Source organism: Heteronotia binoei, chromosome 10, assembly GCF_032191835.1.
Source record: "Heteronotia binoei isolate CCM8104 ecotype False Entrance Well chromosome 10, APGP_CSIRO_Hbin_v1, whole genome shotgun sequence".
In the NCBI taxonomy this organism is placed as follows: Eukaryota; Metazoa; Chordata; class Lepidosauria; order Squamata; family Gekkonidae; genus Heteronotia; species Heteronotia binoei.
The window spans coordinates 92241344-92263678 of record NC_083232.1 but is presented as its reverse complement, the minus strand read 5'-3'; the positions used below and the strand labels follow the sequence as shown (position 1 = coordinate 92263678).

The 22335-nt window shown below is 48.4% G+C and overlaps 1 protein-coding gene across 1 annotated transcript in view; it reads right to left on the bottom strand.

Annotated features, from left to right (window-relative positions):
* Window positions 1-22335, bottom strand: part of ABCA13 (ATP binding cassette subfamily A member 13) — a 388752-nt gene that overhangs the window by 86709 nt on the left and 279708 nt on the right. Inside the window, exons 48-51 of the mRNA XM_060247734.1 lie at window positions 15773-15929; window positions 11293-11546; window positions 5903-6098; window positions 2614-2723 (exon numbers count right to left, since the gene is read on the bottom strand). Coding sequence (XP_060103717.1) covers window positions 2614-2723; window positions 5903-6098; window positions 11293-11546; window positions 15773-15929 — 717 coding nt within the window. The remainder of the gene's footprint in view (window positions 1-2613; window positions 2724-5902; window positions 6099-11292; window positions 11547-15772; window positions 15930-22335) is intronic.

Genomic DNA, 22335 nt, shown 5'->3' with positions numbered 1-22335 from the left:
TGGCTAGTAGACACTGGTAGACCTATCCTCCACGAATCCAGGGCCTTTTTTTGTAGCAGGAACTCCTTTGTGTATTAGGCCACACCCCCTTGATGTAGCCAATCCTCCAAGAGCTTACTGGGCTCTTAGTACAGGGCCTCATGTAAGCTCTTGGAGGATGGGCTACATCAGGGAGGTGTAGCCTAATATGCAAAGGAGTTCCTGATACAAAAAAAAAAAGCCCTGCATGAATCCATCTAATCCCTTTTCAAAGCTGTCTGTGCCTGTGGTCATCACCCCACCCTCTGGCAGTGAATTCCACGTTTGAATCAGTTGTCATGTAAATGAACATTTCCTTTTGTCTGTCTTGAATCAAAGCCAAACCAGGAGAGATATCCATCCTAAACCTGGTTGTCTTGCAATATCCAGAAAGCAAAGAAGGAAGCAACATTTATCTATATCGAGGAACAATACATAAAAAGTGCTTCTCCCCCCACCCCACCCCTTTACCCACTTCTTCCAGTCTGTAGGCTGGATCCTTCCAGCTTTCTTCCTCAGTCTTCTCTAATTCCCCGCCCCTCACTATGTCCCGCTTCCTGCTTTTTAGTCCATACCGTTCCCATGAACGCCATGATTTTGGCGGTCAAAAGCGACCCCTTCCCCTCCTCCCTCTGTTATCACAAAAGCTATCAGGATCCAACTTCATAACCAGGACTTTTTTTTTTTTGTAGAAGAAGAAGAAAAAGACTGCAGATTTATACCTCACCCTTCTCTCTGAAGCAGAGTCTCAGAGCGGCTTCCAATCTCCTATATCTTCTCCCCCCACAACAGACACCCTGTGAGGTGGGGGCAGATTTATACCCCACCCTTCTCTCTGAATCAGCGACTCAGAGCGGCTTACAATCTCCTGTATCTTCTCCCCCCACAACAGACACCCTGTGAGGTGGGGGCAGATTTATACCCCGCCCTTCTCTCTGAATCAGAGACTCAGAGCGGCTTACAATCTCCTATATCTTCTCCCCCCACAACAGACACCCTGTGAGGTGGGGATAGGTTTATACCCCACCCTTCTCTCTGAATCAGAGACTCAGAGCGGTTTCCAATCTCCTATATCTTCTCCCCCCACAACAGACACCCTGTGAGGTGGGTGGGGCTGAGAGGGCTCTCACAGCAGCTGCCCTTTCAAGGGCCCAGCAAAAAGCCCAGCAGGAACTCATTTGCACATTAGACCACACCCCCTGGCATTACCATTGTTTCACACAGAGCTTTTTGGGTAGAAAAAGCCAAGCAGGAACTCATTTGCATATTAGGCCACACACCCAAGCCTGAACTGTGTTCCTGTGCGTTCCTGCTCAAAAAAAAAAAAAACACCCTGCCTATAACTTATGTTCCTGAGTAACAAACTTATTTGGAAAATTGCTTGTCCCCCACCAACACTCTGTCTAAGCTGTGGAGTCTTGTGAGCAAAAATTCTACTTTGTGAGCTACTGGCATTAAAAGTTGTGAACTACCGCCTAAATTAGTTTGCTCTGGATCCATGTTTCCCGAGCTAAGACAAAAATGTGTGAGCTGGAGGCTAAAAAGCTGTGAGCTAGCTCACACTCGCTCAGCTTAGAGGGAACATTGGTCCCCATCCATACCTGCATATGCAGCTCGCCAACCTTTTCCAATGACTTCATTGCCTATGCGAGTGTTTTTGTGCTGAGATAGAATCATAGAGTTGGGACCTCCAGAGTCACCTAGTCCAACCCCCCTGCACAATGCAAGAAACTCACAAATACCTCCCCCTAAATTCACAGGCTCCTCATTGCTGTCAGATGGCCATCTAGCCTCTGTTTAAAAACCTCCGAGGAAGGAGAGCCCACCACCTCCTGAGGAACCTTGCTCCACAAGGAACCCCTCTAACGGTCAGGAAGTTCTTCCTAATGTTGAGCCGGAAACTCTTTTGATTTAATTTCAACCCGCTGGTTCTGGTCCAACCTTCTGGGTAACAGAAAATAACTCTGCACCATCCTCTATATGACAGCCCTTCAAGTACTTGCAGATGGTTATCATGTCACCTAGAATCACAGAATCATAGAGTTGGAAGGGATCTCCAGAGTCACCTAGTCCAACCCCCTGCACAATGCAAGGAACTCACAGATACCTCCCCCTAAATTCACAGGATCTTCATTGCTGTCAGATGGCCATCTAGCCTCTGTTTAAAAACCTCCAAGGAAGGAGAGCCCACCATCTCTTGAGGAAGCCTTTTCCACTGATGAACCACTCTAATGGTCAGGGAGTTCTTCCTAATGTTGAGCCGGAAATTCTTTTGATTCAATTTCAACCCACTGGTTCTGGTCCTACCTCCTGGGGCCACAGAAAACAATTCCACTCCAAAGGAAGATGGTCTTCCTCCTTCTTTATTTACACTGCAGAAGCATATTCCCAATTAAACTGAACTGCTGGGGATTTAACAATGTTCAACGATAGCACAAAATCTTTTCTTTCCTCCCCCATCGACAAAGACATTGCGATAATAACTGTGCCATTTACAGTGGGAAAGTATAGGTAGCACGCTGTGTCTTTTCTCGGCGCTGATCATTAGTTTTATTGAGCCAACGCTCTTCCAAAGAAAACTTGAAGCTCGTTTACCCGGTAGGAGTCTGGATAACTGCACGTCCTGCCGACGGAATAACATCTCCAGTCAACATCTTGAACGTGGTGCTCTTCCCTGCTCCGTTCGCTCCAAGGAGGCCAAAACACTAGGAGGAACAAGCAAACGTGGTCGTTATCCCCTCAGAAAAGCACATCTCAGAAGCAGGGCTTTCTGGGTAGCAGGAACTTCTTTGCGTATTAGGCCACGCCCCCCTGCTGTAGCCAATCCTTCAAGAGCTTACAGGGCTCTTCTTACAGGGCCTACTGTAAGGTTCAGGAGGATTGGCTACATCAGAAGGGTGTGGCCCAGGGCTCTTTTTTTCTAGCGGGAGCTCTTCTGCATATTAGGCCATGCCCCCCTGATGTAGCCAATCCTCCAAGAGCTTAGAGGGCTCTTAGTACAGGGCCTACTGTAAGCTCTAGGAGGATTGGCTACATCAGGGGGGCGTGGCCTATTTTGCAGAAGAGCTCCTGCTACAAAAAGAGCCCTGGTGTGGCCTAATATGCAAAGGAGTTCCTGCTACAAAAAAAAGCCCTGCTGAGAAGCATTCGTTTTCTGTTTAAGTTCTTCTGAACCATGGGTTGCGTAGCAATGATAGCACAGGCGAGAGGAAGTCCAAGGTCGTCTCGGAAGTCTAGGGAAGCCCACTGCTTCCTCACAAGGCATGCAAACCTGGGATGGGAGGGTCTGGTCTATGGTTTTCAAATGTCCTGCTCAGGAAAGTTTGGCGTTTCCCCAACACTGGCAGTTGCAGGCATTTAAATGGATAATATAGTGGGTTCGATGCATAGAAGAGGTGCGGCGGTACAGCATAAGGTAGACTGCGCTAACAAGACTGAGGAACTGGGCCAATGGGGCCAACTATATACAACTCAGGGTTCCCGCCCAAGCATGCTATTGGGTCATTCAAACCAGCAGGGGGCTCATGATTGGCGCAGGGCAGTCGGGATTTGGATCCTACTGGCCATTGTTCCCGAGTCCCCGAGCTCTAGGGTCGCCAAGTCCAATTCAAGAAATATCTGGGGACTTTGGGGGTGGAGCCAGGAGACTTTGGGGGTGGAGCCAAGATCAAGGCTGTGACAAGCATCATTGAACTCCAAAGGGAGTTCTGGCCATCACATTTAAAGGGACGGCACACCTTTTCAATGCCTTCCTTCCATAGGGAATAATGAAGGATAGGGGCACCTTCTTTTGGGGCTCATAGAATTGAGCCCCCTGGTCCAATCTTTTTGAAACTTGGGAGGTATTTTGGGGAGAGGCACTAGATGCTCTACTGAAATTTGGTGCCTCTACCCCCAAAAACAGCCCCTCCCAGAGCCCCAGATACCCGCGGATCAATTCTCCATGATTTTTTATGGGAATAAATCTCCATAGAGAATAATAGAGTTCCCAGCAGGCATTTCCCTCCCCTCCCCCCCCCCGCTTTCTGACGACCCTGAAGCGGGGGGAGGGTCTCCAAACCGGGGGATCCCCTGCCCCCACCTGGGGATTGGCAACCCTACCAAGCTCAGTCCTACAGGCTCCAGTGGGCCAGGCAGGAACACCCAATTCAGTCCACACTAGAGTCCGCATACACAACAAAATGAAAGGGGCTTCATCCTGATTTTACCAGCCTGGCTCTTCCCCCAGTCCTAAGATCCTGCTCCTTGCCTCCTCCGGCTCCACCCAGACAGCCAGTAGCTTTGAGAGCAAACGTTAGGTGGACTACAACTAGGAAATGCACGTCCTTTTGCGATTCACCTAGATTTACAGAAACACCAATTGGCAGAAGACTTTATTACCTTTTATGGCTATCCAGACCAAATGGCCAAGCCACACCGGTTTACCATGTGATCAGTCTCCATACTTAATCAACAAACCGCTTGTATTTCAGCCCACAATACCCGATCCCCTCGTCTGATGAAGTGTGCTTAGAGAGCACACGAAAGCTGACGTTCTGAATAAAAATTGGTTGGTCTTAGAGGTGCCACTTGACTCCTGCTTTGTTCAACTACTTCAGACCAACACGGCTGCCCACTTGGATCTAATAATAATCTCATGCCATCGAGTCGCCACTGACTCACAGTGACCCCCAGGATCGTAGGGTTTTCAAGGCAAGAGATGAGCAAAGGTGGTTTGCCATCGCCTTCCTCTGCACGGTGCAAAGCCACGTGGCGCAGAGTGTTGAAGCTGCAGTCCTGCAGTCCTAAGCTCTGCTCACAACCTGAGTTCGATCCCTGACGGAAGCTGGGTTTTCAGGTAGCCGGCTCGAGGTTGAAGTCGGTCAAATGAGGAACCAGCTTGCTGGGGGGAAAGTGGAGATGACTGGGGAAGGCAATGGCAAACCACCCCGTCAAAAGTCTGCCGTGAAAACGCTGTGAAAGCAACGTCACCCCAGAGTCGGAAACAACTGGTGCTTTCACAGAGGACCTTTCCTTTCTTTTCCTCCTCTGCATGCAGAAGAAGGTGATGGCAAACCACCTCTGCAGAGGAACCCCAGTCTTCCTTGGTAGACTCCAGGGCTTTTTTTTTTTGTAGCAGGAGCTCTTTTGCATATAAGGCCACACCCCCTGATGTAGCCAATCCTCCAAGAGCTTACAGGGCTGTTAGTACAGGGTCTATTGTAAGCTCCAGGAGGATTGGCCACCTCAGGGGGTGTGCGGCCTAATATACAAAGGAGTTCCTGCAACAAAAAAAGCCCTGCTAGTCTTTCTTCCATTTGTCCCTTGCTTAGTTTCCGAGCTCTGACAAGATCAGGATAGAAAAGACTAAGAGCCCAGTAGCCCCTTAAAGATTAACAAAATGTGTCCAGGTGGGCAGCCGTGCATACAATAGCTCATACCTTGAATAAAACTTTGTTGGTCTTTAAAGTTGCCACTGGGCTCTAAACTTTGTTCTAACAAAATATATGGTAGGGTATGAGCTTCCATGAGTCACTGCTCTCATCTTCAGATACAGCCGTAAGCAGCGATTCAGCGACTGAACAGCGACTCACAAACACCACTACAAATGTTGTAAGTCTTTCAGGTGCTGCTGGTGTTAGTCTTTCAGGTTTTCTGCTGCCGCAGACAGACTAACAGGGCTACCCATCTGGATCTAAAATCAGGCTCGTTAGGGCTACTACTCAAAAGTGGCCTATCCAAAGTCACAGCTTGTCTTTCCTCGAACGTGGGATCAAAACGACCAAACATTCTTGCACAAACCTGTCCTTACAACTCGTCAAACAAACAACTCAATGTATTATGAATCACGGAGGACACTTTTTAAAAGTGAGCGGCGCAAATGGGAGAGAGTCGGTCCTTTTACCTCTCCTCTCTGTATCCCCAGCGTGATGCCTTTCACAGCGGTGTTCCTCTTGCTGAAACCCGGATAACTCTTTTGGAGGTTGTACAACAGAAGGAGATCGTTACCATTTCCTCCTCCAAAAAGCCTTTTACGCTCCAGCTCGACATCTTTATCTTCTGAAGATGGGACGAAGGTATTGGTGATACAGCGATGGTCCCTAACCATTGAAAAAAACCAACTGTGAAGACACATGGCTAATATAACGCAAGCTCCCGTTGGGGATGGGGGATCCCCCAGTTTGCGGGGCTCCAACTCGCTGGGACAGAGCAGGCTGCTGGGGGGATCTCCACCCCCAAAGAGCCCCATTGTTGCGTGACGTACCCTGCATGATGACATCACCTGGAAGTGACATCATTGCAATGGGAACACTCTAGGATTCATGATAAAACTCTATGGTACCATAGAGTTTTTACAGAAAATCCTAGAGCATCGTGCTAGGGATGCTCTAGGATCTGCAATAAAACTATAGTACCATAGAGTTTTTATCGTGAATCCTCAAGTGTCCCCGATGCAACGTGCCTGTCGCGATGACATCACTTCCAGGTGATGTCATCATGCCACACATGCTTCTCACACAGGAGAGGAGTTCCCCACCACAGTGGCGGAAGGACTTGGCAACCATAATCACATTTGCGTTTCATTATACAGCCATTTGGCAAAGTCATGCAAACTGGGTGAAGTGAGATTATTAAGTTCCCTCCTCCATCTGCATGGGGATATTGAGAAGCAAGGTACTGAGTTTCATGTAACACAATCCCACCCCCCCCCCAGAAGTGTGACTGTACAACTCCCACTAAAATGAACAGCTTAAACATGCCATGGGTTGGAGTATGGGAAATCAAGTTCCAGGGATTACTGGATGTCTGTGCATCACCATGCAACCCCTGTAGACCAATAAGGGGATAGGAGAGATCCATTTCAGACTGGCCCTGAATCCTTAAATGTGGCAAAAAAATGCCCAAAGTTTAAATCAGGTTGGCAAAGTCTGCTGCCATTTCTAGCCATCTTCCAATACGCATGGGCTTCTCAAAAAACAGATAAGACTTACAGCTGGTAGGCATGAGGGAAGACTGGTGGGGGGAGGAGATACAAGGATGGGGAACCAAAAGTTAATGTGGGGCAGGCTCTCTCCTCCACAAGCCTTCGCAGGTTCCCCTCTTATAGCTTTGTGTGCGCCCCCTGCTGTGAGGTTGCCTCCACCACCTTCTGTCGACATGACCTCCACACTGGAGTTCCTTCGGCCTCAGAACTGGGGGAGGTAGGATGCAGGCCAAGCATTGCAAGTTCCTCCTTTTCCTCTCTGGAACAACACTCTGCCTTCTTTTCTAGCATTGTGCTCGGGCTGCCAAGCTCCCATCAGAGGTGGGGGGTACCCCGGTATGGGGACCTCAGCCCACTGGCATGGAGCAGGCCTCGGGGGAATGACTGCCCCCAAAGAGTCCTGCTGTCCCACGGCATGTCCTGCACATTGACGTCACCCAGAAGTGACATCATCACGAAGGGCATGTTGTGCCAGGGACACTCTAGGAATCATGTGAAACTCTATGGTACCATAAAAGTTTTTACCACAAATCCTAGAGCATCCCCGCAACAATGTGCCCTGGGTGACGACGTCACTTCTGGGTGAAGAAGAAGAAGATATTGGATTTATATCCCACCCTCCACTCCGAAGTGTCTCAGAGCGGCTCACAATCTTCTTTACCTTCCTCCCCCACAATAGACACCCTGTGAGGTGGGTGGGGCTGGAGAGGGCTCTCACAGCAGCTGCCCTTTCAAGGACAACCTCTGCCAGAGCCATGGCTGACCCAAGGCCATTCCAGCAGGTGCAAGTGGAAGAGAGGGGAATCAAACCCGGTTCTCCCAGATAAGAGTCCACACACTTAACCACTACACCAAACTGGCTCTCCAGTTTGGGTGATGTCATCGCACCGCATGTGCAAAGTGGGTGAAAGGAGTCCCCCGCTGCAGCAGTCCCCCTACATTGTGCTGTTGTCTTCCTCTCTGTCTATGAAGCCTGCCTTTTATTTCCTTCTTCCCACCCGCTCTATCCTTGAGGAGTCAATCACTTTCCCCTCCCCATTCACCCAATGGCCCCTGCATTCCCTGGCCCAGGTGTCCCTCTTCAATCATCTACCGGTTGACTCCTGTTGCTTCTCTTGTCTGTCCTAGGCAGGTAGCCTATGCCCTGGCACCCTCCCTTCCCTCTTATGAGCGCAGGCCAGATAAGGATCCTGGCTGTGGAGCCTTAGGCAGTCCAGACCACTCTAACCTGATTGAGTGTGAGCTAGCTCACAGATTTTTGGCCTTGGGCTCACACGTTTTCGTCTTAGCTCAGGAAAAACAGCCCCAGAGCAAACGAACTGATGCAGTAGCTCACAACTTTGTGGCATGTGGCTGTGAGGCATTTGCGAAATATTTTGCAGATAAAATCTCATTGCTCCGCCAAGACCTGCCTACCACCTTGGATACAGTGAGCGAAATTGAGGCTCCGGGCCTGTCTTCGGATTTGGTGCTGGACCATTTCGACCCACTCAACCTGGAGGAAGTCGATAGGATCCTCTCTGCTGCTCGCCCAACAACATGCGATCTGGATCCTTGCCCCTCTTGGCTGATTAAATCCTGCCAGAGGGAGCTTAGATGTCCTTTACGGGACATCATAAATAGATCCCTCACCGAGGGGCACTTTCCAACGCCCTTGAAAGAGGCGCTGGTTCGCCCTCTTTTAAAAAAATGTACAGCAGACCCGGCCGAATTGGCGAATTACCGGCCGGTGTCCAATTTACCATTTTTAGGTAAAATCATTGAGAGGGCAGTGGCGTTGCAGCTTCAGAGGTTCCTAGATGACGCTTCCATCCTTGACCCGTGCCAGTCTGGGTTCCGACCGGGCCATGGGACGGAGACGGTGCTGGTCGCCTTGGTAGATGACCTCCAGCGACATCTGGATCGGGGCGGCACTGCGGTACTGATGCTACTAGACCTGTCGGCGGCATTTGATACAGTCGACCATCAGTTGCTAAAGTGCCGCCTCGCCGACATAGGGGTTGGGGGGTTGGCCTTGCAATGGCTTTCCTCCTTCCTCTCCGGTCGGGGACAAAGGGTGGCTATTGGGGGGGAGCGATCCCAGAGGCGCACACTTGATTGTGGGGTGCCTCAGGGGGCAGTTCTCTCCCCAATGTTATTTAACATTTATATGCGCCCCCTTGCCCAGATTGTCCGGAGGTTTGGGCTGGGTTGCCATCAATATGCTGATGACACCCAGCTCTATCTGCTAATGGACGGCCGGCCCGACTCCGCCCCGGGGAATCTGGATCGGGCTTTACAGGCTGTAGCGACGTGGCTCAGGTTGAGTGGGCTGAAGTTGAATCCAGCGAAGACAGAGGTCCTTTGCGTGGATCGCGGCGCTCTAGGAGGGGAAATAGCTCTCCCAACCTTCGACGGCGCGCTATTGAAACCCGCGCGCCAGGTAAAGAGTTTGGGCATTTTACCGGAGCCTTCATTGTCAATGGAGGCCCAGATAGCAGCCACTGCCAAGTCAGCATTCTTCCATCTGAAGCGGGCAAGGCAGTTGGCCCCCTTCCTGGAGCGTCGCGACCTCGCAACAGTGATCCATGCAACGGTCACCTCAAGACTGGACTACTGTAATGCCCTCTACTTGGGGCTACCTCTGTGCCGGACTCGGAAGCTGCAGCTGGTGCAGAACGCGTCGGCCAGGCTATTATTGGGGCTCCCAAAATGGGAGCACATACGGCCGGGACTGCGCGAACTGCACTGGCTGCCAATTACCTACCGAGTCCAGTACAAAGTGTTGGTTATTACCTTTAAAGCCCTATATGGCCGAGGACCAGCCTACCTTAGGGACCGTCTCTCCCCATATGAACCCCAGAGGGCACTGAGGTCGATGGGCAAAAATAAATTGACTATCCCTGGGCCGAGAGAGGTCAAACTTCAAAATATCAGAACTCGGGCCTTCTCAGCCGCGGCTCCTGTACTGTGGAATCAGCTCCCGGAGGAAGTGCGGGCCCTGCGGAACCTTGACCAGTTCCGCGGGGCCTGCAAGACTGCTCTTTTTAGGCAAGCCTATGCTGATATCTGCTGAGTTGCTAAGAATAAGGAGCCGCCATCTACTATACGATTATGGAACCATCTAAACTGGCAGAACCAGCGCCAAACAAGTTTACTGCTGCCAGATTTATTCTATGTAATGAATTATGTATTTTAAATATTTTAACTTAATTAACTGGTTTTTATTTTTAATTTCTTTAATTGTTAAATTTTAAAGTTTTATCCTTTGTTAAATATGTGAAATGTTGTTAGCCGCCCTGAGCCGCCTAGGCGGGGAGGGCGGGATATAAATGTAAATATAAATAAATAAATAAAAACTTTAATGCCAGTAGCTCACAAAGTGGGATTTTTGCTCACAAGACTCCATGACTTAGAAGGAACATTGGTCCCATCCAGTGTTCCCTCTAAGCTGAGTTAGCATGAGCCAGCTCACAGTTTTTTAGCCTCCAGCTCACACCTTTTTGTCTTAGCTCAGGAAGGAGGACTCCAGAGCACACTAATTGATGCAGCAGCTCCCAACTTTAAGGCCGGTAGCTCACAAAGTAGAATTTTTGCTCACAAGACCCTGCAGCTTAGAGGGAACCTCGGTCCCATCCCCTGGGAAGCCGGCAGGCTCCTCTCCCCGCCCCCCACCCACTGTTCCCTCTAAGCTGAGTTAGTGTGAGCTAGCTCACAGTTTTTTAGCCTCCAGCCCACATCTTTTTGTCTTAGTTCAGGAAGGATGATCCCTGAGCACCAGAACTGATGCAGGAGCTCCCAACTTTCATGCCAGTCGCTCACAAAGTAGAATTTTTGCTCACGAGACTCCACAGCTTAGAGGGAACATTGGTCCCATCCAGTGTTCCCTCTAAGCTGAGTCAGCGTGAGCTAGCTCACAGATTTTTAGCCTCCAGCTCACACCTTTTTGTCTTAGCTCAGGAAAAATGGCCCCAGAGCACACTAATTTATGCAGCAGCTCACAACTTTAAGGCCAGTAGCTCACAAAGTGGGATTTTTGCTCACAAGACTCCATGACTTAGAGGGAACATTGGCCCAAACAACCTTTAACCATTCTCCACACCCCTAGGAATCGTCACAGTCATCCATTTTAACAATTGCGTTCTCCATCCAGCTATCTAAACACAGAAAAAGGACACAGAATAACAAACTCCAAAACTAAAGAGGACTGCGGTTTGATCTAATTACTATCCAGTAAAGAAAGCTATTTCGAAAAGAAAACACTCCCTTTGCACGAAGACAAATGCGATGTTTGCTTATAAGGACAGTGCAAAAAATAACCAGTCACAAACCTGGGTTTTTGGAGCAGGTCCCAATTCAGTAGGACACGCAGGAGGAGGAGAAGTGTGCCCTGCAGGGCCATTTCGGTAAAGATCCAGCCCAAGAAATCCATCTCGAAAGGAGTCACGTAAGAATTGATCCCAAAGTTGCTCGTCAGATCAAACTTAATTTGGTTATAGGCAAGTTCTATTAAGCCCTGGCCTAGGCAGAACTGTGGGAAAATGATGAAGGTCCATTTGAGGACGTTGTAGATATTCTGAAAGCTCTGTAAAGGGGAGGGGGGACAGAAACACCAAAGGATGGCAGTGAAGTCTTGCGACATTAGAAAAACCACACAAGAAGACCTAGAGCCAGAAAAATAAAAAATGGAGTCAACGCTACATAATGAACAAAGGCCACAACCTACACCTTACTCCAAGGTTCTTTAGTAGTGCATCTATAATATACTGGAAGAGAAAATGCTTCGGCTTCATTGATTTTACTTTTTATGAAAAATTAATGTGGCTTTAGGTCCTAAAACCCAGACCCTCCCAAGGCTACTTGACAGACATTCTAGATGAAAGGCAATAGCGCCTCTTTCCTTTTGTTAGTTATTCTAAGACACGTTTTATCTTCACATCTCTCCCCCCCCCCTGCCCCGCCCGAGTCTCCTTTTGCAGTTCTGCTCTACGGGAACATCAAGAAGCTGCTTTGATAGGGTTTTCTCTTTTTTTGGACTGTAATACAACAAAAGCTTGTAAATAACCATGAATAAAAGTGGGGGGGGGGGGGAAACTAAATACCAACATGTGTTCATGGTCAATGAAGGCGTCACTTTTGTTTTCTTTGCTTTTAATGGTGACCCCCATAGGGCAGGGGTGACCAAACTGTGGTTTGTGAGTCACATGTGGCTCTTTCACATATATTGTGTGGCTTTTGAAGCCCCCAAGAGCCCCGTGGCGCAGAGTGTTAAAGCTGCAGTACTGCCGTCCTAAGCTCTGCTCACGACCTGAGTTCGATCCCCAGCGGAAGCTGGGTTTTCAGGTAGCCGGCTTGAGGTTGACTCAGCCTTCCATCCTTCCGAGGTCGGTCAAATGAGGACCCAGCTTGCTGGGGGAAAGTGTAGAGGACTGGGGAAGACAAGGGCAAACCACCCCGTAGAAAGTCTGCCATGAAAACATTGTGAAAGCAACGTCACCCCAGAGTCGGAAACGACTGGTGCTTGCACAGGGGACCTTTCCTTTTCCTTTGAAGCCCCCACGGCCCCATCGGCCAGCTTGGAGAAGGCATTCGTCTCTTTAAATCACTTCTCCAAACAAGCCAGCTGGTGGCTTGGAGAATGCCTTTAAAGTTAAAGTTGCTTTCTTTGCGCCTCTCCCTCCCCACATTTTCCTTCCTTCCTTCCTTCCTTGTGGCTCTCAAAACATCTGACGTTCATGTCTTGTGACAAATGACATGTGACATTTATTCTATGTGGCTCTTACATTATGCAAGTTTGGCCACCCCTGCCATAGGTGTTTTCAAGGCAAGAGATGTTCAGAGGTGGTTTGTGGTTGCCTGCGTCTGTATAGCAGCCCAGGCGTCTCTTGCTGGTCTCCCATCCAAGTATTAATCAGAGCTGACCCTGCTTAGCTTTTGAAATCTGATGAGATCAGGCTGTCTTGGGCTATCCAGGTCAGATGTCACTACTGATAAGAAAATAAGGACATTTGTTCTGGTGCTCTCGCTTGATTCCCCCCCACCCCTGCCTTCTGTTCAAAGGCACAGCCCGCTTCTACATAGTGATGATTCTCTGGAGGATACCAGACGGCTGGATTGGAGCGGCTTGAAGCTGCCCCCAATAAAGTTGGCCGGAAATAGAGCGACCGGAGCTTCCGGATGGCCCTTGGAAAAGGGGCGGGTCGTGGGCACCTGGGGAGTGTCTGTTTGTGGCTCCCTGGGCACTCTTCAGGCACTTCCCAGCCTTCCAAACGGCCCGGGAGGTGCCTCAGAGGCTCCCCAGTGAAAAGGCACCACTTTTGACGTGGTGACTTTTTGTGCCGGGTGGATTGGCCTGGAGGATGGGGTGAGGACGGGATAGGGGCGGGTGGCAGATGCTGGCATTTGGAGGATCCTTTTGGGTCGATCTCGGAGGTGTCTCTGAGTCGACCCAAAGTGCTGATCTGTTAGCAGCCCTGTGTAGCTTTTATAGCCAGTGCAAACACAGATGTATTTGCAGCAGCAATAACATGTCAAAAGGGCAGTTTTCCCAGGAATTCCCTCGCTTTGGCTCTCTCTAGTCGTGATTCCTCTACACACTCTGGAGAGTCCACCCCTCTCCCCCCCCCATTTTGGTTTTCTAAAATGACCAACCAACATATTGTTTAAAATTGTGATGATCTATCCAGGACCATTTTTTGGTAGAAAAAGCCCAGCAGGACCTCATTTGCATATTTGGCCACACCCCCTGACATCACCATTGTTTCACACAGAGGTTTTTTGGGTGGAAAAAGCCCAGCAGGAACTTATTTGCATATTAGGCCACACCCATGCCAAGCCAACCAGAACTGCGTTCTTGCTCAAAAAAGGCCCTGAATCTTTCTATTAGCTCTTCTGAATTCCCCGTTTTCTTTTTTTAAAAGAAAAGAAACAAAGTAAGTCTCTCGCCCCTGTCGTTGCAGGGATATGTCCATAACAAAAAGAGCGAGAGTCTTATTTTCACTAGGCAATTTCCCAGGGACATGGAACGGTATGATATGGTGTGGTGTGGCGTGGCGTGGTATGGTATGGTGTGGTGTGGTATGGTATGGTGTTGTGTGGTATGGCGTGGTATGGTATGGTATGGTGTGGTGTGGTGTAGTATGGTGTGATGTGGTGTGGTATGGTGTGGTGTGGTGTGGTATGGTGTGGTGTGGTGTGGTATGGTGTGATGTGGTGTGGTATGGTGTGGTGTGGTGTGGTATGGTATGGTGTGGTGTGGTGTGGTATGGTGTGGTGTGGTGTGGTATGGTGTGGTGTGGTGTGGTGTGGTGTGGTGTGGTATGGTGTGGTGTGGTGTGGTGTGGTGTGGTATGGTGTGGTGTGGTGTGGTGTAGCTTGATCTCATCAGATCTCAGAAGCTAAGCAGGGTCAGAACTTGAATGGGAGGCCACCAGGAAGACTCTGCAGAGGAAAGCCATGGCCAACCACCTCTGCTTATCACTTGCCTTGAAAACCATTATGTGGTCACTGTAAATCAGCTGGAACTTGAGGGCACTTTACACACACATGCAATTCCCCATACTTCATATCCAGAAAGCTTTCCTGTGTATCATCAACTTAAACCAGGGGTGTCACACATGTGGCCCAGGGGCCAAATAAGGCCCCCAGGGGGCTTCTATCAGGCCCCCGAGCAACTGGCTCTTTTCTGCTTCCTTCTCCCTCTGTCTTGCTTCCTTCTGCATCTCAGCTTGCTTTACAAGGTTTGATCAATCACACAGAAGCTACAGAGCAAAACCTCGGTTTCTTCCATTGGTTGAGGCTCCTCCCCCTCCTGGTCCCCTGGGGAGGGAGGGGAAAAGCCAGCACTTCTTTTGCCCGGTCTCCTGGATCCCACGGGAGAAATACAAAGAAAGCACCTTTATGACCAACCACGGTTAATGTTTTAAACATGTTTTAAGTTTTAAAAAAAAAAAATCTTTAGTTGTGTTTGTCTGCGTCCTTTAAAAAGTTTATATCTCTGCTACCGAATCTTAAATAGGTATACACATGGCCCGGCCTGACATAGCCCGGCTTGGCCCAACAAGGTCTCATTTCTGTCAGATCCGGCCCTCATAACAAATGAATTTGACACCCCTAACTTAAACAGTCACCATGCTCTCGGTAGTGGTCAGTCACCAGAGGTTGCCATGACTTCCAGGTGCACTTGCCCCCCCCCCCCCAATACAAAAACACACACACAAAGAAACCCCTTATGCAGTCACCTGATGTCCACGGTCAAAGATAAAGCCCTGGTAAATCTGTATGCCAGATGACTCTGTTTAGGCATAAGTTAAAATCGGATCTATTCCAAGAGTATTCTCCAGTAAGACTAATGAGAAGCCTAGATCTCTTTCTATTTTGCCAGGAAAACAGATCTCACAAATTATTAGGACTCACGAATCACATTACATGCTTTCCACTAATGAGCCTATCGTGTATACCAACACAGTCTGCGATACGCGTTATACATTCGGTAGACCGCAAGAGCTCCCATTATGTGGCAATAAAAAAATTAATGGGCAAGAAAATGTCAAGGTTTCAATTAAAGCTGTTTTCAGATGTACTAAAATTGCTAGCAAATTTTGTTGGGAGAAAATAAACAAAATAAAGATCCCCTCTAGGGGTTTTTTTTAGAACAGTATGGTTACGAATGAGACATTCATTTGACACAGGAACGGGTGATGGGGGAGTGAGAGACAATTCACTCGTATTTGAGAAGGAATTACGAATGCCCCTAAAACTCTGGAGAGGCAAGTCAATCACAGGAAGACGAACGAGGCAATTCAGACTCACCTTTCCTTTAGAAATCACCGCTAGCAAACGAGGCAAGAGGGTCACCAGCATCGTGCAGAGGCCGCATACGAAATTTAAGGACACGTAGGAAATGAACGCGATATCCGAGCTGGCGAAAAAGCGTGACATAAGATACATCCACGGAAGAGTTGTGTAACTGAAACGAGACCCAAGGATGAAATTAATTCATTCATTGTTCATAGCGGCTAGTCTTATACTTTAGATTGCCCATCCTCTGGTGATTGATCACTACTGGGGACCTAGAAGATATTCAGGGAGGTGGCTGAATAAAGCCTGCCTCTGTCCTACTGGTATTCCAATACCAACTACTGGTATTCCAAAGACATCTCCCATCCAAGTAGCCAGTTTGGTGTAGTGGTGAAGTGTGCGGACTCTTATCTGGGAGAACCGGGTTTGATTCCCCACTCCTCCACTGGCACCTGCTGGAATGGCCTTGGGTCAGCCATAGCTCTGGCAGAGGTTGTCCTTGAAAGGGCAGCTGCTGTGAGAGCCCTCTCCAGCCCCACCCACATCACAGAGTGACTGTTCTGGGGGAGGAAGGTAAAGGAGATTGTGAGCCACTCTGAGACTCTTTGGAGTGGAGGGCGGGATATAAATCCAATATCTTCTTCCAAGTACTTGCCAGTTTTGACCCTGCTTCACTTTCTAGAACCTATGAGATTGGCTCCCCTGGGCTCTCAAGGTCAAAGCTATAGGCAAAGGTCTTTAATTGCTATGAAGTGCTACATAAATAACAAGGATTTTCACTGTTGACTTTATACTTAATTTTGATGATGATGACATTGGATTTATATCCCGCCCTCCACTCCAAATCTCAGAGTCTCAAAGCGGCTCACAATCTCCTTTATCTTCCTCCCCCACAACAGACATCTTGTGAGGTGGGTGGGGCTGAGAGGATTTTCACAGCAGCTGCCCTTTCAAGGACAACCTCTGCCAGAACTATGGCTGACCCAAGGCCATTCCAGCAGGTGCAAGTGGAGGAGTGGGGAAATCAAGCCCGGTTCTCCCAGTGAAGGATTCACACACTTTTTGTTCCTTCCTTAAATTATTTGGGGAGGAAAGGAAATTAAATATTATCCGCTATGAAATGTAAAGCAATGAGGATGCATGGTTTTAGACAGCAGCACGCAAAGGGGAAGGACTGTAAAACAGACATGCTACATTGGAAGAAAGAACACTTCACAAAAACCTTTAGATGCTTTACAATCCACGGCCATCTGGACTAAATGAAATGGAATTCATAGGATTTTTTTTTTCAAAGAACCGGCTATCCGAATTGTAAAGGTTTTGTACAGACTTTTTTAATGCACTGTATTTTATTAAACTTTATTATATTGAAGAGCTCTCTGAAAAAGGGCATTATACTTCAGAGGAATGTAGCAGAGCAGTAAAGAATCCAATCTCATTTATAAAGGGTCAACGAACAATGTAAGGAACAAAGTAGGGATATGCCAGGGGACTGCGGAAATTGGCAAAAATCGCCCACCCTTCCATCCCTTAAAAAATGTGCTGTTATGAGCGATGCCTTTGGCAATAATCATGGAAGGTGCCATCAACTGGTGTTCCCCCTAAGCTCAGTTAGTGTGAGCTAGCTCACAAGTTTTTAGCCTCCAGCTCACATGTTTTGTCTTAGCTCAGGAAAAATGGCCCCCACAGAAAAAGAAGAAGATATTGGATTTATATCCCGCCCTCCACTCTGAAGAGTCTCAGAGAGGCTCACAATCTCCTTTACCTTCCTCCCCCACAACAGACACCCTGTGAGGTAGATGAAGATATTGGATTTATATCCTGCCCTCCACTCCGAAGAGTCTCAGAGCGGCTCACAATCTTCTTTACTCCCCCCCCCCCCACAACAGACACCCTGTGAGGCAGATGAAGATATTGGATTTATATCCTGCCCTCCACTCCAAAGAGTCTCAGAGCGGCTCACAATCTCCTTTACCTTCCTCCCCCACAACAGACACCCTGTGAGGTAGATGAAGATATTGGATTTATATCCCGCCCTCCACTCCGAAGAGTCTCAGAGAGGCTCACAATCTCCTTTACCTTCCTCCCCCACAACAGACACCCTGTGAGGTAGATGAAGATATTGGATTTATATCCCGCCCTCCACTCCGAAGAGTCTCAGAGCGGTTCACAATCTCCTTTCCCTTCCTCCCCCACAACAGACACCCTGTGAGGTGGGTGGGGCTGGAGAGGGCTCTCCCAGCAGCCGCCCTTTCAAGAACAACTCTGCGAGAGCTATGGCTGACCCGAGGCCATTCCAGCAGCTGCAAGTGGAGGAGTGGGGAATCAGACCCAGTTCTCCCAGATAAGAGTCCACACACTTCACCACTACACCAAACTGGCTCTCCACAGCAAAGAATTTATGCAGCGGCTCACCACTTTCATGCCAGAAGCTCACGAAGCACAATTTTTGCTCACAAGACTCCACAGCTGAGAGAGAACATTGTCTCCAGATTTTGACGCCATAATTCAAAGCAAGAGGTGTCGGTTATCAGAAACTGTTCAATAAACAAAATATTGCAAGAGTGCTAAACTTTTAAGCATGATTTAAGTTTCTAAAATATCTTTTAATTGTTTTTGTCTGTTCCTTTTACAAAGTTTACGTATCTACTACCCGGCGATACATTTTACGGCACGCATGGCCCGGCCTGAAAAGGTCTCATTTATGTTGAATCTGGCCCTCATAACAAATGAGTTGAACACACCTGCAGCTCTCTAGAAGGGAGAGAAAAAATGTGCTTTTCGCTTTTTCCAAAGCCCCCAGTAAAAAGCCCTGTGTGCTGTTTCTGAACAATTAATTCCCAGCATTGTTGGTACAAAGACTACCAGGTTCGTCTTCTGGTTCTCAGACTTTAAAGAGACCTTTGTGTTCCTTCAGGTCTTAGACGTTCATTTGATCAACAGCCGGTTTTTGAATCTTCAATAGGATGCTTCCATTTTTTTTGTTCTGTTTCTGTATGCCGGAGGCACTCTCTGCTACAAGCTAGCCATACACCTTGTACTCACTGAACTCAGCTACACACCCTACAAAAATCTCACAGCATGCAGATAAAGGGCCTCTAAACCATGGTCTGAGAGATGTTTTACTCCCCTCCCTCACCCCCTTTTTTGCTTTGTTTTTAACACCCAGCCTTATGAAGAGTTCTGAAGACTTTGCACATAGTTTTCTGAGTCATTTCGGTAGGAAAAGGAAAGGAAAGGTCCCCTGCGCAAGTACCAGTCGTTTCCGACTCTGGGGTGACCTTGCTTTCACGACGTTTTCACATCAGACTTTTTATGGGGTGGTTTGCCTTTGCCTTCCCCAGTCATCTACACTTTCCCCCCAGCAAGCTGGATCCTCATTTTACCAACCTTGGAACGATGGAAGGCGGAGTCAACCTGAGCCGGCTACCCGAACCAGCTTCTGCCAGGGATCAAACTCAGGTCGTGAGCAGAGCTTAGGACTGCAGTACTGCAGCTTTAACACTCTGCGCCACGGGGCTCATTTCGGTAGGTGCCCCCCCCAAAAAAAGTATCAAGAGGCTTCTTGCTCCCGCTTGCTTTTGCCTTTTGCTTTGGAGCTATGCTGCAACCCCCTTCTGAGCCATTAACTTTGCAAAGGCAGGACGACACTATCACCAATCACAAAAAAAGATGGTTGGTTTGCGTCCCTGAGAAAACCCTCTGGTGAGGGAGGGTCACAGCAACAACCCAGGTCACAAATACAGGAACAAAAATGAATGAAGGTATGTAAAGGAAGGAGAAAAGAAAAAAGAGAGAGACTACTGTATACTTCAAAATAGACAAAAACTGATCATAGCAATCTCCAGTCTCCTCTCAGGCTTTTGTTTGAGCCCCAGATATGTCTAATCAAGGCTCGTTTCGTAGCAGGAGCTTCATTGCATATTAGGCCACACCTTTCTGATGCAGCCAATCCTTCAAGAGCTTACAAGGCTCTTCTTACAGGGCCTACTGTAAGCTCCAGGAGGATTGGATACAGCAGGGGTGTGTGGCCTAATATGCAAAGGAGCTCCTGCTACAAAATGAGCCCTGTGTCTAATCATTCATTTCATGGCTTAATTTTTTTTTTATTTTAAAGCTTAAGAATTCACTTTGCATCCCTAAAAGAAGGAAGAAGAAGAAGGAAGAAGAAGAATTGGGGATTTATACCCCGCCCTTCTCTCTGAATCAGAGACTCAGAGCAGCTTACAATCTCCTATATCTTCTCCCCCTACAACAGACATCCTGTGAGGTGGGTGAGACTGAGAGGACTCTCACAGCAGCCGCCCTTTCAACAACAACCTCTGCCAGAACTATGGCTAACCCAAGGCCATTCCAGCAGCTGCAAATGGAGGAGTGGGGAATCAAACCTGGTTCTCCCAGATAAGAGTCCGCATACTTAACCACGACACCAAACTGGTTACCTTCACTTTGAATATCAGAGTGGCTCACAATCTCCTTTACCTTCCTCCCCTACAACAAACACCCTGTGAGGTAGGTGGGGCTGAGAGAGCTCCCCCAGAAGCTGCCCTTTCAAGGACAAGCTCTGTGAGAACTATGGCTGACCCAGGGCCATTCCAGCAGGTGCAAGTGGAGGAGTGGGGAATCAAACCCGGTTCTCCCAGATAAGAGTCCACACACTTAACCACTACACCAAACTGGTGGTTAGGGTTTGGGAATACATGTGACTTGGTTGTGGTGCGTACTCCTGCTCTGTGTATTGCCCTCTTTAGAAGCTTGCTTCCAGGTTGACTCTCAGTTCAACAAAACATGTCTTGCCACAGTGGTTGGATGACCATGAGTTTCTTGGGAAATCCCTTCTGCACTCGTGATGCATTTCAGTCATGAGCCACAGAGGCTGGGAATCTTTACGATTTTCATTTTCTGAAGTAAAAATTGTCCTGACTGAAATACCAAGCTGCTGAACAGTGGTCAAAGGTTTGCCAATACAGGGGTGGGGGAAGAAGTGATGATTTGTCCAAGTGGTTGCTCATTTATGCAATAAGGAGGACCAATGAAGAAAATAATAATAATAACAACAACAACAACAACAACAACAACAAATTTATTTTTACATCCCGCCCTCCCCCGCCAAGGCAGGCTCAGGGCGGCTCACAGGACATGGTGTATACCATGATTACAGTAAAATACAATCATTACTATAAAAGACAGTTAAAATATGGTTAAGTTACATTCATAAGTTAAGTTAAAAGTTAAATAAAACAGTTAAAACCATTATAGATTATCAATTAAGGTGCTACAGTTCAAAATATGTATAGGATGGCTAGATGTCATTACCCGGCTTCCATCTTAAAAGCGAGTTGAAAGAGGGCGGTTTTGCAAGCCCTGCCAAACTGATTTAGGTCTCGCAGGGCTTGCACCTCCTCTGGTAGCTGATTCCACCATTGGGGAGCCATTGTTGAGAAGGCCTGCTCCCTCGTTGTTTTCAGTCTGGCCTCCCTTGGTCCAGGGATTTTTAAAAGATTTTGAGAACTAGATCTCAGTGCTCTCTGAGGAACATATGGAGAGAGGCAGTCCCTAAGGTAGGCAGGTCCTCGGCCCTATAGGGTTTTAAAGGTAATAACCAGCACCTTATAACAAACTTGGTACACAATTGGCAGCCAGTGCAGCTCCCGCAGCCTAGGCTGTACATGTTCCCACCGAGGTAGTCCCACTAACAGCCTGGCTGCTGCATTCTGCACTAGCTGCAGTTTCCGTGTTCGGTATAAGGGCAGCCCCATGTAGAGGGCGTTACAGTAGTCTAGCCTTGAGGTGACCGTTGCATGGATCACAGTTGCCAGGTCGCTGCGTTCCAAGAAGGGGGCCAACTGCCTCGCCCTCCTAAGGTGGAAAAAGACGGATTTAGCAGTGGCAGCTATCTGGGCCTCCATTGTCAAGGAAGGCTCCAGTAGCACTCCCAAGCTCTTGACCCTGCGCACTGGTATCAGTGACACACCGTCAAAGGTTGGTAGGGAGATCTCCTCTCCTGGCCCGCCGCGACCCACGTAAAGGACCTCAGTCTTCGCTGGATTCAGCTTTAGCCCACTCAGCCTGAGCCAACCTGCCACGGCTTGCAGCGCCCAGTCCAGATTATCAGGGACATCGTCAGTCCAGCCATCCATCAATAGATAGAGCACCAATTATGCAGGTTCTAGCAATAGGGGACTATGATTAAGCAATGAGAACAGTTGATGAGAAGAACTAAGTACAGCGCGAGAGATGACATTTGCAAAAAGAGGCCCAACACATGCCCTGTTGTTTTTCCCCCCTCCCCAGCAAATTGAAAACCCCCATGGAAATAGGGAAGGTTTTGTACCTCTCTAGTGCAAATTTTTCAGCAGAGAGCCAGTTTGGTGTTGTGGTTAAGTGTGCAGACTCTGATCTGGGAGAACCGGGTTTGATTCCCCACTCCTCCACTTGCAGCGGCTGGGATGACCTTGGGTCAGCCATAGCCCTCACAGAGTTGTCCTTGAAAGGGCAGCTTCTGGGAGAGCTCTCTCAGTCCCACCTGCCTCACAGGCAGTGTTCCCTATAAGCTGAGTTAGCATGAGCTAGAT